Source organism: Octopus bimaculoides, chromosome 1, assembly GCF_046866305.1.
Source record: "Octopus bimaculoides isolate indiv1 chromosome 1, ASM4686630v1, whole genome shotgun sequence".
Taxonomy (NCBI): Eukaryota; Metazoa; Mollusca; class Cephalopoda; order Octopoda; family Octopodidae; genus Octopus; species Octopus bimaculoides.
This window is the reverse complement of record NC_142928.1, coordinates 201987293-202002141: the sequence shown is the minus strand read 5'-3', so window position 1 is coordinate 202002141 and position 14849 is coordinate 201987293. Positions and strand designations below refer to the sequence as shown.

General features: G+C 42.0%; 1 protein-coding gene across 4 annotated transcripts in view; it reads left to right on the top strand.

Annotated features, from left to right (window-relative positions):
- Positions 1-14849, top strand: part of LOC149137947 (protein mono-ADP-ribosyltransferase PARP14-like) — a 507224-nt gene that overhangs the window by 28470 nt on the left and 463905 nt on the right. For 3 of the 4 annotated variants that reach the window (XM_089339516.1, XM_089339557.1, XM_089339637.1), the window contains exon 3: positions 6459-6656. The exons of the other annotated variant lie outside the window; for it this stretch is intronic. In XM_089339516.1, the coding sequence (XP_089195642.1) occupies positions 6459-6656 (198 nt within the window). The remainder of the gene's footprint in view (positions 1-6458; positions 6657-14849) is intronic. 4 annotated transcript variants of the gene reach the window in all.

Sequence of the window (14849 nt, the reverse complement as noted above, 5' to 3'; positions counted from 1 at the left end):
CAATGCGTGTGTTTTTATTGGCTAAACTGGCAATATGACCATCCCCAAGTACAACAACATTTCTATATATATATATATATATATATATATATATATATACATATATATATATACAAATGAGGAAAGAAAACTCCGAATGACCCCTCCTTGTTTTTTCTTATCCCTTTTTTGTATCATCTCTCTGAATGTTTTGTTGTCCCTTTTTGCATCATCTGTCTGGATGTTTTGCCTTCTTGTCCCATTTTTTGTATTCCTTTATATATATATATATATCATCATCATCATCATCATCGTTTAACATCTGCTTTCCATGCTAGCATGGGTTGGAGGATTTGACTGAGGACTGGTGAAACCGGATGGCAACACTAGGCTCCAATCTGCTTTGGCAGAGTTTCTACAGCAGGATGCCCTTCCTAACGCCAACCACTCAGAGAGTGTATTGGGTGCTTTTACGTGTCACCCTCACGAAGGCCAGTCAGGCGGTACTGGCAACGGCCACGCTCAAAATGGTGTATTTTATATGCCACCCACACAAGAGCCAGTCCAGGGGCACTGGCATGATCTCGCTCAAAAATCCTTACACGTGTCACGGGCACAAGTACCAGAGAGGCGACACTGGGCACAGGTGCTATCCCAATTTCGCTTTCGCTTGCCCCAATAAGTCTTCGCAAGCTGAGTTTCGTGTCCAATGTAGGAAAGGTATGCATAAGTGGGCTGGCTACACCCCTGGCAGAGGCCTTGGATTTAGGTCTCACTTGGCTTGCCGGGTCTCCTCACGCACAGCACATTTCCAAAGGTCTCGGTCAGTAGTCATCGCCTTGGTGAGGCCCAATGTTCGAAGGTCTTGCCTCACCACTTCAGCCCAGGTCTTCCTGGGCCTACCTCTTCCACGGGTTCCCTCAACTGTTAGGGTGTGGCACTTTTTCACGCAACTATCCTCGTCCATTCTCACCACATGTCCATACCAGCGCAATCGTCTCTCTTGCACACCACAACTGATGCTTCTTAGGTTCAACTTTTCTCTCAAGATACTTACACTCTGTCGGGTATGCACACTGATATTACACATCCAGCAGAGCATACTGGCTTCATTCCTTACGAAACAACACATGTCCTCAGCAGTTATGGCCCATGTTTCACTGCCATGTAGCATGGCTGTTCGTACACATGCGTCATACAGTCTGCCTTTTACTCTGAGTGAGAGTCCCTTTCTCGACAGCAGAGGTAAGAGCTCTCTAAACTTTGCCCAGTCTATTCTTATTCTAGCAGCTACACTTTCAGCGCACCCACCTCCACTACTAACTTGGTCACCCAGATAGTGAAAGCTGTCAACTACCTCTAGTTTTTCTCCCTGGAATGAGACAGAAGTTGTTTCCTGTTTGTTTACAGTGTTTATTGCACCTGAACATCTGCCACATACAAAAACTAACTTCCTAGTTAACCTGCCTTTGATATTGCTGCACCTCTTATGTGTCCATAGCTTGCACCGGGTACATCTTATAGAGTTACTACCTACTCCTTTTCTACATACTGAGCAGGGCCATCTACCTGAAGGGGTTTGTGTTTTATCTACCTTCCTACTTATTAGGATTTTGGTTTTAGCTAGGTTGACTCTAAGGCCCTCCGATTCTAGTCCTCGCTTCCACACCTGAAACTTCTCCTCTAGTTCTGATAGTGACTCAGCAATTAGTGCAAGGTCATCAGCATAGAGGAGCTCCCAGGGGCAACCTGTCTTGAATTCCTCTGTGATCGCCTGGAGGACTATGATAAATAGGAGGGGGCTGAGGACAGAACCTTGGTGGACCCCTACCTCTAACCGGAATTCATTGCTGTACTCATTTCCAACCCTCACCTTACTGGCAGCATCTCTGTACATGGCTCGCACAGCTCTCACTAACCATTCTTCTATCCCAAGTTTCCTCATTGACCACCAGATAAGGGATCTGGGGGATCTGTCAAAGGCTTTCTCCATGTCAACGAAAGCCAGGTACAGAGGCTTATCCTTGGCTAAATATTTCTCCTGCAGCTGTCTTACTAGAAATATGGCATCAGTGGTGCTTTTTCCTGGCACGAACCCAAACTGCATCTCATCTAAATTGATTCGCTCCCTAATTAGTTGGGCTATGACCCTCCCCGTAACTTTCATAACCTGATCTAACAGCTTGATGCCTCTGTAATTATTTGTATCTAAAGCATCACCTTTACCTTTGTAGCAGTTGACTATGGTGCTGCTACACCAGTCATTGGGTATGACTCCTTCGTGTATCACCTGGTTTGTAATATGGGTGACTAGGCTGTAGCCAACACTGCCAGATATTTTGAGCATCTCTGCAGTGATTCCTGATGGGCCGAGGGCTTTCCCTGTCTTCATACTCTTAATTACTTTATCTACCATGGTACTGTCAACTTGAATAGCTGGTCCCTCTGTTTGGTCGACATGCGGTAGACTCTCTTTCTTTCAATCATTCTCTTTATTGAGCAATCTTTCGTAGTGGCGTCTCCAAACCTCTTTCTTTGCAGCCTCATTTATTGCAAGTGTACCATCATCCATGCGAACACATTTCTCTCCGACGACATCACTATTCTCTCTCCTACACTGTCTTGCAACACGAAATACCTCAAGACTTTGGTCCTCACGGCACAGAACATTGGCAAATCTTTTCTTATCTGCTTCCCCTCTGGCTAAATAAACCTATATATATATATTTGCCAGGTCTTTTCAGTCACAGCATATCTCCAGAGGTCTCTGTCTTTCATCATTGCCTCTGTGAGGCCCAACGTTGAAAGGTCATGCTTCACCACCTCACCCCATGTCTTCCTGGGTCTCCCTCTACCCCGGATTCTTTCCATTGTTTGGGAGTGGCACTTCTTCACACAGCTCTCCTCATCTATCCGTAGTACATGACCATACCAATGCAAATATCCCTCTTGCATGCCACATCCGATGCTTCTTATGTCTAGCATTTCTCTCAGGGTGCTTACACTCTGTCTAGTATGCACACTGACATTACACATCAAGCAGATCATGCTAGCTTCATTTTTTTTGAGCCTACTCATGTCTTTGGCAGTCATGGCCCATGTTTCACTGCCATGAAGTATGGCAGTTTGCATACATGCATCGTACAATCTACCTTTCACACTGAGCGAGAGGCCCTTTGTCACCAGTAGGGGTAGAAGCTTTCTGAACTTTGCCTAGACTATTCTTATTCTAGTGGTAACACTCTCTGAGCATCCACTTCCACTACAGACTTGGTCGCCTAGGTAGCGGAAACTATCAACGACTTCTAGTTTCTCCCCTGGCATATGATGGAATCTGTTTTCTGAGCATCTGTGGTGTTTATTGCCCCTGTGCATCTGCCACACACAAGAGCTATCTTCTCGGTTAATCTTCCTTTGATGTTGCTGCACCTCTTATGTGTCCATAGCTTACACTGGGGACATCTTATGGAGTTTCTACCTACACCTTGTCTACAGATTGAGTAGGGTCATCTACCTGAAGGGGTGTGTGATGTGTTCGCTTTCCTACTTACTAGAACTTTGGTCTTTGCGACATTCACTCTAAAGCTCTTCAACTCTAAACCTTGCTTCCACACCTGAAATTTCTTCTTTAGTTCTGGTAGTGATTCTGCTATGAGGGCCAGGTCATCAGCATAGAGGAGCTCCCAGGGATAACCTGTCTTGAATTCCTCTGTTATTGCCTGGAGGACTATGATGAATAGGAGGGGGATGAGGGCTGATCCTTGGTGGACCCCAACTTCTACCCGGAATTCTTCACTATTCTCATTGCCAACCCTAACCTTACTAACGGCATCCCTGTCTGGGCCTGTACAGCTCTTATTAACCACCTGTCAATCCCCAGTTTCTGCGCCACCCATCAGATAAGGGATCAAGTGACCCTGTCAAAGGCTTTCTCCAAGTCCACAAAAGCCAAGTATGGGGATTTATCTTTGGATAGGGATTTCTCCTGCCATTGCTGTACCAGGAATATAGCATCAGTGGTGCTTCTATCTAGCACAAAAGTGAACTGCATCTCATCTAAGCAAACTCTCTCCCTAATTAGTTGGGCTTTGACCCTCTCCGTGACCTTCATCACCTGATCCAGCAGTTTGTTACTCCTTTAGTTATTTCTATCTAAAGTGTCACCTTTACTCTTGTAGCAGTTGACTATAGTGTTGCTATGCCAGTCATGGGGTATGACTCCATCATGAACTACCTGGTTTACAATATGGGTGACTAGGTCATAACCCCTGCTGCCAGATATTCTAAGCATCTCAGCAGTGATTCCTGATGGGCCAGGGGCTTTTCCTGGCTTCATACCTTTAATTGCTTTATCTACCTGGGGGCTGTCTATTCAGATAGCTGGTCCCTCTACTGGGTCAACCTTTGGAAGGCTCTCCTCCTCCCATTCATTCTCCACATTCAGCAGTCTTTCATAATGGCTTCTCCAAGCCTCTTTCTTTTCAGAATCATTAAATGCAAGTGCACCATCATCCATGCAGTTGCATTTCTCTCCTGTGACATCACAGTTTTCTCTCACATACTGTCCTGCAATCCGAAATACTTCAGTTTTTTGGTCCTCATGTCGCTGGACATTGGCAAACTTCTTTTCTGGTTCTCTTTTGGCTATGTATACCTGTCGCCCAGCCTTCCACCTGGCTATCTGGTACAGTTCCCTGCTACCCCCACTTCTCCAGGCCCGTTTCGTTGCTCTAACGGCTTTTCATATACCTTGAACAGTCCTCAAACGATGCATTGCTAATTTAAGATTCCCTCTTTTTCGATCTTTCATACATTCATTCATCCACCATTAATACTTTTATATCTATTGTTTACTAACAGCTAGCCATCCCCTCAATATATAACTCCTAATCTCTCTCTCTCTCTCTTTCTCTCTCTCTCTCTCTCTCTCTCTCTCTCTCTCTCTCAGCCTCTGTTCTTCCTTAATACTTCATGTAATTTTGCTAAGATAATCTCTTGTTCTTTTTTTTTTATTTTTGGATATTTAATTTCTCATCATATCTGCTATGAATACTTTAAATGAACATTATCTTCTGATAGCTACTTCTGTAACCCAATTTAACTCACTAATTTCTCTCTCTTCGTTCCTCCTAAATTCGTCATCGAATTTGACTATACTTAGAATCGGCCGGTACCATTTCCCCTAAGTGAACCCTGCTTCCGGTTGTAGCATTATGAAAGGAAGTTCAACTGAGAAGATAGTTTTTGTTTGTGGTAAATGCACAGGGGCAATAAACACTAAAGATGTACAGAAAACAAATTCTATGACATGCCAAGGGAAAAAAACTAGAAGTAGTTAATAGCTTCCATTACAAATCAGTGGTGGGGGTGGATGCTCTGAGAGTGTAGCGGTTAGAATAAGAATTGCCTGGGCAAAGTTCAGTGAGCTCCTACCTCTGCTGGTGATGAAGGGCCTCTCACTCAAGGTGAAAGGTAGACTGAACGATGCCTGTGTTCGAACAGCCATGCGACATGGCAGTGAAATACGGGCTGTGACTGTTGAGGATATACGTAGGCTTGCAAGAAATGAAGCTAGCATGATCCGCTGGATGTGCAATGTCAGTGTGCATACACGACAGGGTATGAGTTGGGTGGTTGTTTGCCATGTGTGGTAGCTGGGTATATATGTGCAACAGGTGGTGGTGTGGGATGTTATTGAAAGGTTGTGGTGGTTTACTTGGTGGTGTATATGGCTGTTGGTAGAGGGTGTATAGGATGTTTTTGTTGAACATATTCCATGTGATGTTGTGGCATTAATCAGGCTTATAAGATTGGCACTTTTGGTTGTTATTGTTACTGTTGTTGTCATTGTTTGGGAAATGGGGACAAAATGTTTAGTGACATTTCATCAGTCTTTACATTCTGGGTTCAAATTCCACTGAGGTCAACTTCACTTTTCATCCCCTCGGGGTCGATAAAATAAGTACCAGTTGATGAAATTGATTAACCCCTCTCCCAAAATTTCAGGCCTTGTGCCTATAGAAGAAAGAATTGTTTGGAAAATGTGTATTTAGGTGAAGTTTGTCATACTAAATGGCATTATTTGATGGCATTTGTGTGGCTGTTTTATTGAAAATCATCTTTTAAAAGATTTTAAAGCTGGATTCGTTCAGATTTTGTGGACATATGTTAGAACTCCTGTTTCTGTGAATGAAATTAGCATTGTTCAATCAGGAATGCCATAACTTCTTTGCAGATATTTTCAAGACAAAACAATTTTAGCAAGTGTATTTGTCTCTTTTAAAAATAGTTGGGTGAACTTTTGAAAAACTTTGGCTGTTACTTCTAGCATATCTGGACTGTTTGAAGGCTACATGTATTTCAGGTTTACATCAGGCATGTAAAGTGGATGTTTATGATGCGGATAGCCATATATTGTTACATGGATGGTGAGTAGTAACTGATATTTTTTAGCATTAAATCTTGGTTTTATTTTGCAGAAATATCTACCTTGAATATGGGAGGAGATGATGAGGGCAGAACAATATTGGTGTCAGGAGTCCCAACTGATTTCCGTTTGGAAGCCATTCGGTCTTATTTTGAGAACAAGAGTAGATCAAATGGAGGACCTATTAAAGGAATCCCAGAACGGATCCAAGATTCTGGAAAAGTTATTATCACTTTTGAATCGGAAAAAGGTTAGAAGAAATATTCTTTATTTCATGAAATCATTTACAGACATCATCTTCATCATCGTCAGATGCCTGTTGTCCATGCTTGCATAGGTTGGACAGTTCGTATGTAGTTACTGTGAACCCAATAGATTAATATAAAGCAATGTTAACCACCACCACCACCACCACTGTCATCATCATCATCATCAATTTTCCATATTGAAATGTGTTGAAATAGTTTGACAGGATCTGGTGAGCTGCACTGACCTCTAGGGTCAGCTTTGGCATGGCTTCTATTGCTCAGTGCCCTTCCTAATGCCAACCACTTTACAGAGTGGACTAGAGGCATTTTTTCCTGCCATCATTACTAGTGTGGTTGCCAAGTGATGTCCAAGACAGAAAAAGAAATGGAAAACAAACTCCCTCTACTAATTGGAGTGAGGAACCGAAAGGGTTATGTAGGGGTTATGCTAGGGGCTGAAAGGCTAAAGTACGATCAACGAGGTACAATAGAGAAAATATAGAGCATTGTTCTGTTTCCAGTTGTCACTACCATTCTGTGTCCACTCATTAAAACTCTTTAATCATTAACAATCTGGCTGTCATGGTTACGCTTTTATAATGAAGAGGTCTCAACACTGAAACATGTCTGGAGTTGTCTCTCTATTGCCAAGTATATTCTTTATTTGGGAAATAGTTATGGGTTGGTGACAGGAAGGGCATCCTGCTTTATATTGCTGCCTCAAATATCCACAATAGCATACAAGAAAACAAACAAACAGAAAATGAATGTGTCATGTATCAGATCAAAGACTTTGCAATATAATAATAGAAACAAGGCAGCGAACTGGCAGAATTGTTAGCACGACGGGTGAAAAGTTTAGCAGTATTTTGTCTGCCATTACATTCTGAGTTCAAATTTCGGCTAGGTCGACTTTGCTTTTCATCCTTTCAGGGTCGATTAAACAGGTACCAGTTACGCACTGGGGTCGATGTAATTGATTTAATCCATTTGTTTGTCCCCTCTATGTTTAGCCCCCTGGGGGCAGTACAGAAATAAATCTAATAATAGAAACGATGTTTAAAGAATTGTGGAAATAAAGAAATATCAAGACCTGGCCAGAGAGATGAAGAGATTGTGGAAGACTGAGATGACGATTGTTTCTCTGGTGATTGGTGCACTTGGCACATCCAAAATGCTACCAAAGAGGTTAATGGATAGTGGAATCTATTCATCCCCTTCCATTTTTGTCACCCTTGGGCTCACAAGACACATTGCACAGCCCGTATCCACAAAGGCTTTGAACACTTTTTCTCCAACCAAGACTTCAACTATGGGCAGTGACTGCATGAGAGCCTCTACTTGTTTATGGTGGAAGTCTGAGAGGCAGCAACGTCCCTGGCTGCAATTTCGAGTGATAAGTCCAGTCTGCCTGTATCAATAGCAAATAAGTCTGGGCTTTGTCTCCATACAGTCCCTGGCACTTGAAGCACTGGCCCATGAATGGTCGCTATTACTTTACGGTAGTTTTTTTTTTCTTATTCCTTACTGAGCATCATACTATGTCATGGGCTTCTGCAGCTACCATCACTATTGCCTTCCAGCCAGTGTTTTGTGTCAATCCGTGGGCTTGAATAATGGGCTTGCTCATTGCCATTTTCTTGCTGCCTGATAATTGTTGCAGTCACACCAATATACACTGATTCATTTTCACTTCCTTAATAGTTGTCAATTGGTTAACCAAGTAACCAGTTGATTAATTAATTATTTGCTTGACGACTGGCACCCATGCCAACGTCGTCTCCTTCATTGGACACGAAACTCAGCTTGTGAAGACTTATTGGGGCAAGCGAAAGCGAAATTGTAATGGCACCTGTGCTGAGTGTCACCTTTCTAGCACTTGTGCCCGCAGCATGTGTAAGGACTTTCGAGCGAGATTGGTGCCAGTGTCCCTGGACTGGCTCTTGTGCGGGTGGCACATAAAATATACCATTTTGAGCATGGCCGTTGCCAGTATCGCCTGACTGGCCTTATTGCTGGTGACACGTAAAAGCACCCTCTACACTCTCTGAGTGGTTGTCGTTAAGAAGGGCATCCAGCTGTAGAAACTCTGCCAGGTCAGATAGGAGCCTGGTGTAGCCTTCGAGCTCCACCAGTCCTCAGTCAAATCGTCCAACCTATGCTAGCATGGAAATAGGAAGTTAAACGATGATGATGATGATGATGATGATGATGATGATGATGATGAAAGCCATTTATGAAGGTCAGTTGTGCCGCCTTCTCTAGACCCTCCTTGGTAAAATCGGACAACATGGTCAGCCTCTGAACCTCTGCGTCATTCTCATCGACCTGTTCCCCTGTCCACCTGACGGTTCCCAGCTTAGCAAACGTGACATACATTCCCTTTGTATAGGCTTACTTCAAGTGCTTATTGATCTTTACCTCACTCAACTGGTCTTCCTCGTCCACCTCAAGGTACAGTGCCAATGCACTTCCCTCCATTTACAGGGCCACGAGACCTGCTACATCATCAATGCCTTGTAACTTAGCCACTACCTTGATCTTATGGATCCAGGCCACTATATCTTCTTCACTATAGAAAGGTCTGACATCACCTCTGCTGATCTTTATATTTGCTGCCATCTCATGGAAGGGGACAACAAGGGAACAATATATTTATACACGAGTGCTGAAACAGCTTGTGGTACAAAGGAACTGTAATGCAAGGAAATAAGATACAGTTCACATTCCTTGTCGTTGGCTGTCTAGCTGTTCAAAGTCCAAAAAGACATGCCCTTACCATGTGATAAAAATTTTACCCTGGAAGTTTTGCCAGAAATGGGGATTTGAAACTGGAGACACATAACACATGGCATGATCATCAGACCGAAAGAGAACTCGAGTTATAGAGGTGTAAGATTTTGTGGGACTTTTGTATTCAAACGGAGAAAATATTAGAAAATAACAGACCAGATATAACAATAATAGACAAGGAAAAGAGAAGTTACTTACTAATTGATCGATCATGTTCGTATGATTCCAAGATCATAAAGAAAGATGACGAAAATGAAAAAAATATTTTCTCCTTTCAAATTTGAAACTTCAAGAATTTGGAACATGAAAACTGTGATGATTGTGCTTGTAGTAATTGGTATATTGGAAACTGTAAGCAAAGATACAAACAAATGGCCGAAGGAGATTGGAATAGAATTCCTGTAGAGCTTCTATAGAAAGTTTGCCTCTTAGGGACAAGAAAGATCGTCAGGTGGGTCTTAAGCACTTGAAAGGCTTGTGGATACAGTGGTATGAGGGAACTGTAATGTGGGAAAATAAGATACAGTTCACCTACCTTTTTATTGGTGGCTGTTCAGCTGTACCAAGTGTCAAAACATGTACCCTACCCATTGCACCTAATATAAGCAGCTGCTACTACTAATCCTGCTAGCTCGTTCTGCTGACGTCCATTCACAGCGAATGTACCAGACCAAAGGAGGATGACCCCTCACTTCTTCTCTCCCTCTTTCTATTCCAGTCAGGCACTTTGACTGTTGATGTCACTACCCTTTCCTTCTGGCTACTCGCATCCCCACATACCTGAGATTACAGGTAGTAACCTGTTACCCACATAGATCCTACCAGGAATAAAACTGAACCTGAACCAAACAAAAATAATAATAATAATAATAATAATAACAATAATGGTTTCAAATTTTGCCAGAAGGGCAACAATTTGAGGGAAGGGGATAAGGAGTGAATTACATCAACACCAATGTTCAACTGTTAATTATTTTATCAACTCCAAAAGGAAGAAAGTCAACCGCAGCGGAGTTTGAACTCAGCTACAGACAGAATACTGCTAAGTATGTTGTCCAGCATGCTATTGATTCTGCCAACTCACCGGCTTAATAATAATAATAATAATAATAATAATAATGACAATGACCCTTTCTACTAAAGGCACAAGGCCTAAAATTTGGGTGGGGAGTCTAGTCAATTACATAAACCCCAATGTTTCAATCGTACTTAATTTATTGAATACGAAAGAATGAAAGGCAAATTCAACCTGAGCGGAATTTGGACCCAGAACATACTGATCATCATCATCATCATCATCATCGATTAACATCCATTTTCGATGCTAGCATGGGTTGGACGGTTTGATTGAGGTCTGGAGAGCCAGAGACTGCACCAGGCTCCAATCTGATCGGGCAATGTTTCTACAGCTGGATGCCCTTCCTAACACCAACCACTCCAAGAGTGGATGCTTTTTATGTGCCACCAGTCAGGGGGTACTGGCATTGACCACGTCTGGATGGTGCTTTTTACGTGCCGCCACTATGGGAAGCCAGTCTGGGGGAACTGGCATCAGCCATTAATAATAATAGTAATAGTAATAAGGACGTGACAGCAGCTCGACGTGTTCTTCGCTGCTCTGACCTGTCAGCAGCTGAAGACACAGAAACACACCAATACAACCCAGCAGGACAACTGAAAAATAACTCTCAAAGACTGGAATATCTACAATTTCCTGTGAGTATTTTGAATTTCCCTCAAAATAAGTTAAGGAACTTACATACCTACAGCTTTCGAACACATAAACAATCTGCTTTAAAAACTTTAATATCTACACCTTCTGTGAATACCTACCATTTTCCCTCTCCCCCTGAGTATTCGAAAATACAAACATCCTCTTTATTCCAAGAACACTACAGTTTTCTCTTTTCAGGCAGACAAAAGATCGTCTCCAGTAAATTCTAAAAACTTCACATCTACAATTATCTGTGAAAAAAATTTTACCTTCCTTTTCTTTCCGTTCCTTTTTCTCTGAACAGACATACAAACGAACACTTCCTATGCTGACTTCCCCACCATCTGCCGACTGTATTTATAGACCTGTAGTATATGATCTATTCACCAAACTGCTACCCAACTATTTCCTCCAACAATGGTAGTCATGATGATGGTGATAATGATAAAAATAAAAATAAAAATAATATGCTGCAGCTGCTAATACTAAATACTACTAATACTACAATAATAATGCTACAACTACTACTATTATGATAGCACAGGTATCTGATGCCCAACTACCACCCTTACCACTACCTCCACCCCAACTACTGTTGCTGCGACCACTGATGCTACTACACATAAAAACAATAATATCAGTGATATCAGTGATGATAAGATTAATAATAATAATAATAATAATAATAATGAAAGGAAACTGGTGGAGCCTCCTCGTGGGATGATTAATAATGATAGTGATGGTGTCACAATAAAAACACTGGTAATTGCGCAACCTGATAATGGCCACTTCATATGAGTGACAAAACAAAATATTGTGAATAACGGTGGGAATTAAACTGAAGCCCTTGATGGTGACAGTGGTACACCCAGAAGGTTCAGGGATTCTGGTCCGGCTCCAGCCTCTCGATATCCAGAAAGGGACCACCATACACGGCGCAGATGGAGCAAACAAATTAATGCTGTGGCCATGGAGTGTTACTACCCGAGCAACCTGGTAGAAGAAAATGGGGCTCAAATTAGGGGTTACCGACAACGTATGTATGATCATTGGAGAGAAAAGGGATTGTTCCAACTCACGGAACAAAGACTATGCAATCAAGCTAGAGCAATAAGAACAAATTGTTGGTTCACAGGAGTAGAGTTCGAAGCTATCAAAAGATGGGTCTTGGAAAATAGCAGCAGAGATAAGAATGAAAATGCAGTTCTTACTAATAAAAATAATCCCATAGCACAGGAAAGAAGCATTGGTAGTTTACTTGATGAGAGACAAATAGATGATCTAAAAGAAGACAATAAAACTAATGGTGACATGACAGATGAACAAAAGGCAATCTACGACAGAATAAAGGTAAGAATACAGGAGAACGATAGCGACATTATTTGCAACCTTAAAAAGGTTGACCAATGGAAATTGAACCAAGAAACGAAAAATGTGAATGAAATTCTGAAATACATCAGAACAAACAACATCAGAGAAACAAATAATTTGATGAAGGCAGCAAGTGTTGTTGTAGCAGAAAACGTGGCTGTTGATGTCAAGAAAAAGAAACATAATGGGAGTGACAAAGAAAAGATCCATGGTGGAAAAAGAAGAATCCAGGCAGGGTCAGATATGCTCTCAAAGGAAATCTCTGTGTTGGATCGAAAAGAGAAGGGGGAGCTTAAAAGTGAACAAAAATACAAGGCACTGAACAGGAAGTATAATATTGAAAGAAAGGGCCTGAAAGTGGTAAAGGAGGAACTGAAACAGTGCCTCGTTGCAAAGAAAGCAAAGATGGTAAGGTACGACCAAAGAATGAAGGGTTACCACCAGAATAGGTTATTCAGAGTAGATCAGAAGAGATTCTATAAAGAAAGAAATGGAGGGTGTACAGATGAAGAGTTGATACCAGATAACATTGAAAGCCAAAGGTTTTGGAGTGACATCTGGAGCAAAGACAAGGAACACAAGAAGGATGCTGAATGGTTGCAAGAACTGAAACAAACAGTAGTCTGTCCAAAACAGGCAGAACTAGTCATTTCAGTTAGGGAAGTGAAGGAAATCAGCAGAAAAATGAGCAACTGGAAGACCCCGGGACCAGATGGAGTTCAAGGTTACTGGATCAAAAGATGTGGTGAATGTCATGCACGAATAGCTGCACAACTCAACACCTTGTTAAATGCCGATCAAGTAACACCAGAGTGGTTGACAATGGGTAGGACAGTGCTGTGCCTGAAAAACATCGAAAAAGGCAATGCAGTTGACAATTACAGGCTGATACCCTGTTTGCCACTTATGTAGAAGTTATTGACTGGAATACTCGCAGAGTCAATGTACGAACGTCTGGAAAAAAATGGAGTCCTGCCACATGAGCAGAAGGGTTTAAGTGCAGAGGTATCAAGGATCAACTCCTGATAGACGAATCTGAACTTAGAGACTGCAAAGAGGAGGAAAAGTAACTCAGCCATGTCATGGATCAACTCTTGTAAGGTATACGATATGATCCCACATTCTTGGATTATGGAGTGTATGAACCTGTTTGGGATTGCATCGAATGTTGAGCGATTGCTTGGAAAAAGTATGGCAAATTGGAAGACGGACCTGACAGCATACGGAAGTTTAGGGAGAGTAGAAATTAGGAGGGGCATCTTTTAAGGGGACTGCCTGTCCCCACTGATCTTTGTACTGTGCTTGATACCACTAACACTGATACTGAGGAAAGCAAAAGCTGGGTGTGTATTCAAAAGCCACCAACAAAAAGTCAACCATTTGTTATATTCATGGATGACCTCAAACTTTATGGTAAAGATGAAGCCCAAGTCAGTTCTCTTATTGATATGGTGTATACCTTCAATGCTGATATCAGAATGGAGTACGGACTGAGAAAGCGTGGTGTGTTAGTATTGAAGAGAGACAAAATCAGATGTATGGATGGGCTATCAATACCGTTGGGGGAGGTTATGAAGCAGATAGAACAGACGAGTTATAAGTACTTGGGGATTTTGGAAATGGATGAATTGATGGAGAAAGAAATGACAGAAAAATTTAAGGTGAAGTACTTGTGCAGACTGAGACTGATCCTTAAGGCGAAAATAAAGTGACGGAATAAGATGGAAGCTATCAACACCTGGGTGGTTTCACTTTTTAGATATGGAGCAGGGGCAATTTCATGGACTGTAGACGAACTAAACAGCTTAGACAGAAAGACAAGGAAGTTTCTAACTAGATATGGGATACTCCACCCAAAAAGTGACACAGGCAGACTGTATGTACCAAGAAAAAGTGGGAGAAGAGGACTTATTGCATGTGAACACAGCATTAGAGCAGAAGAAATATGCCACAGAACCACTATTATTAGAAGTAAGAAGGTCAGGCTTGTGTAGGATGAAAGATTGCAAAGATAAAGCACTATACAAGAAATTGAAAACGAATGAAACTGAAAATAGGTGGATAAAGAAAAGAATACATGGACAATTTCATATGGATGTTGAAGATAAGACAGATAGAGAAAAAAGATGGCTATGGATGACTAAATCATCATCATCATCATCGTTTAACGTCCGCTTTCCATGCTAGCATGGGTTGCACGATTTGACTCAGGACTGGTGAAACCAGGTGGCTACACCAGGCTCCAATCTGATTTGGCAGAGTTTCTACAGCTGGATGCCCTTCCTAACACCAACCACTCCGATAGTGCAGTGGGTGC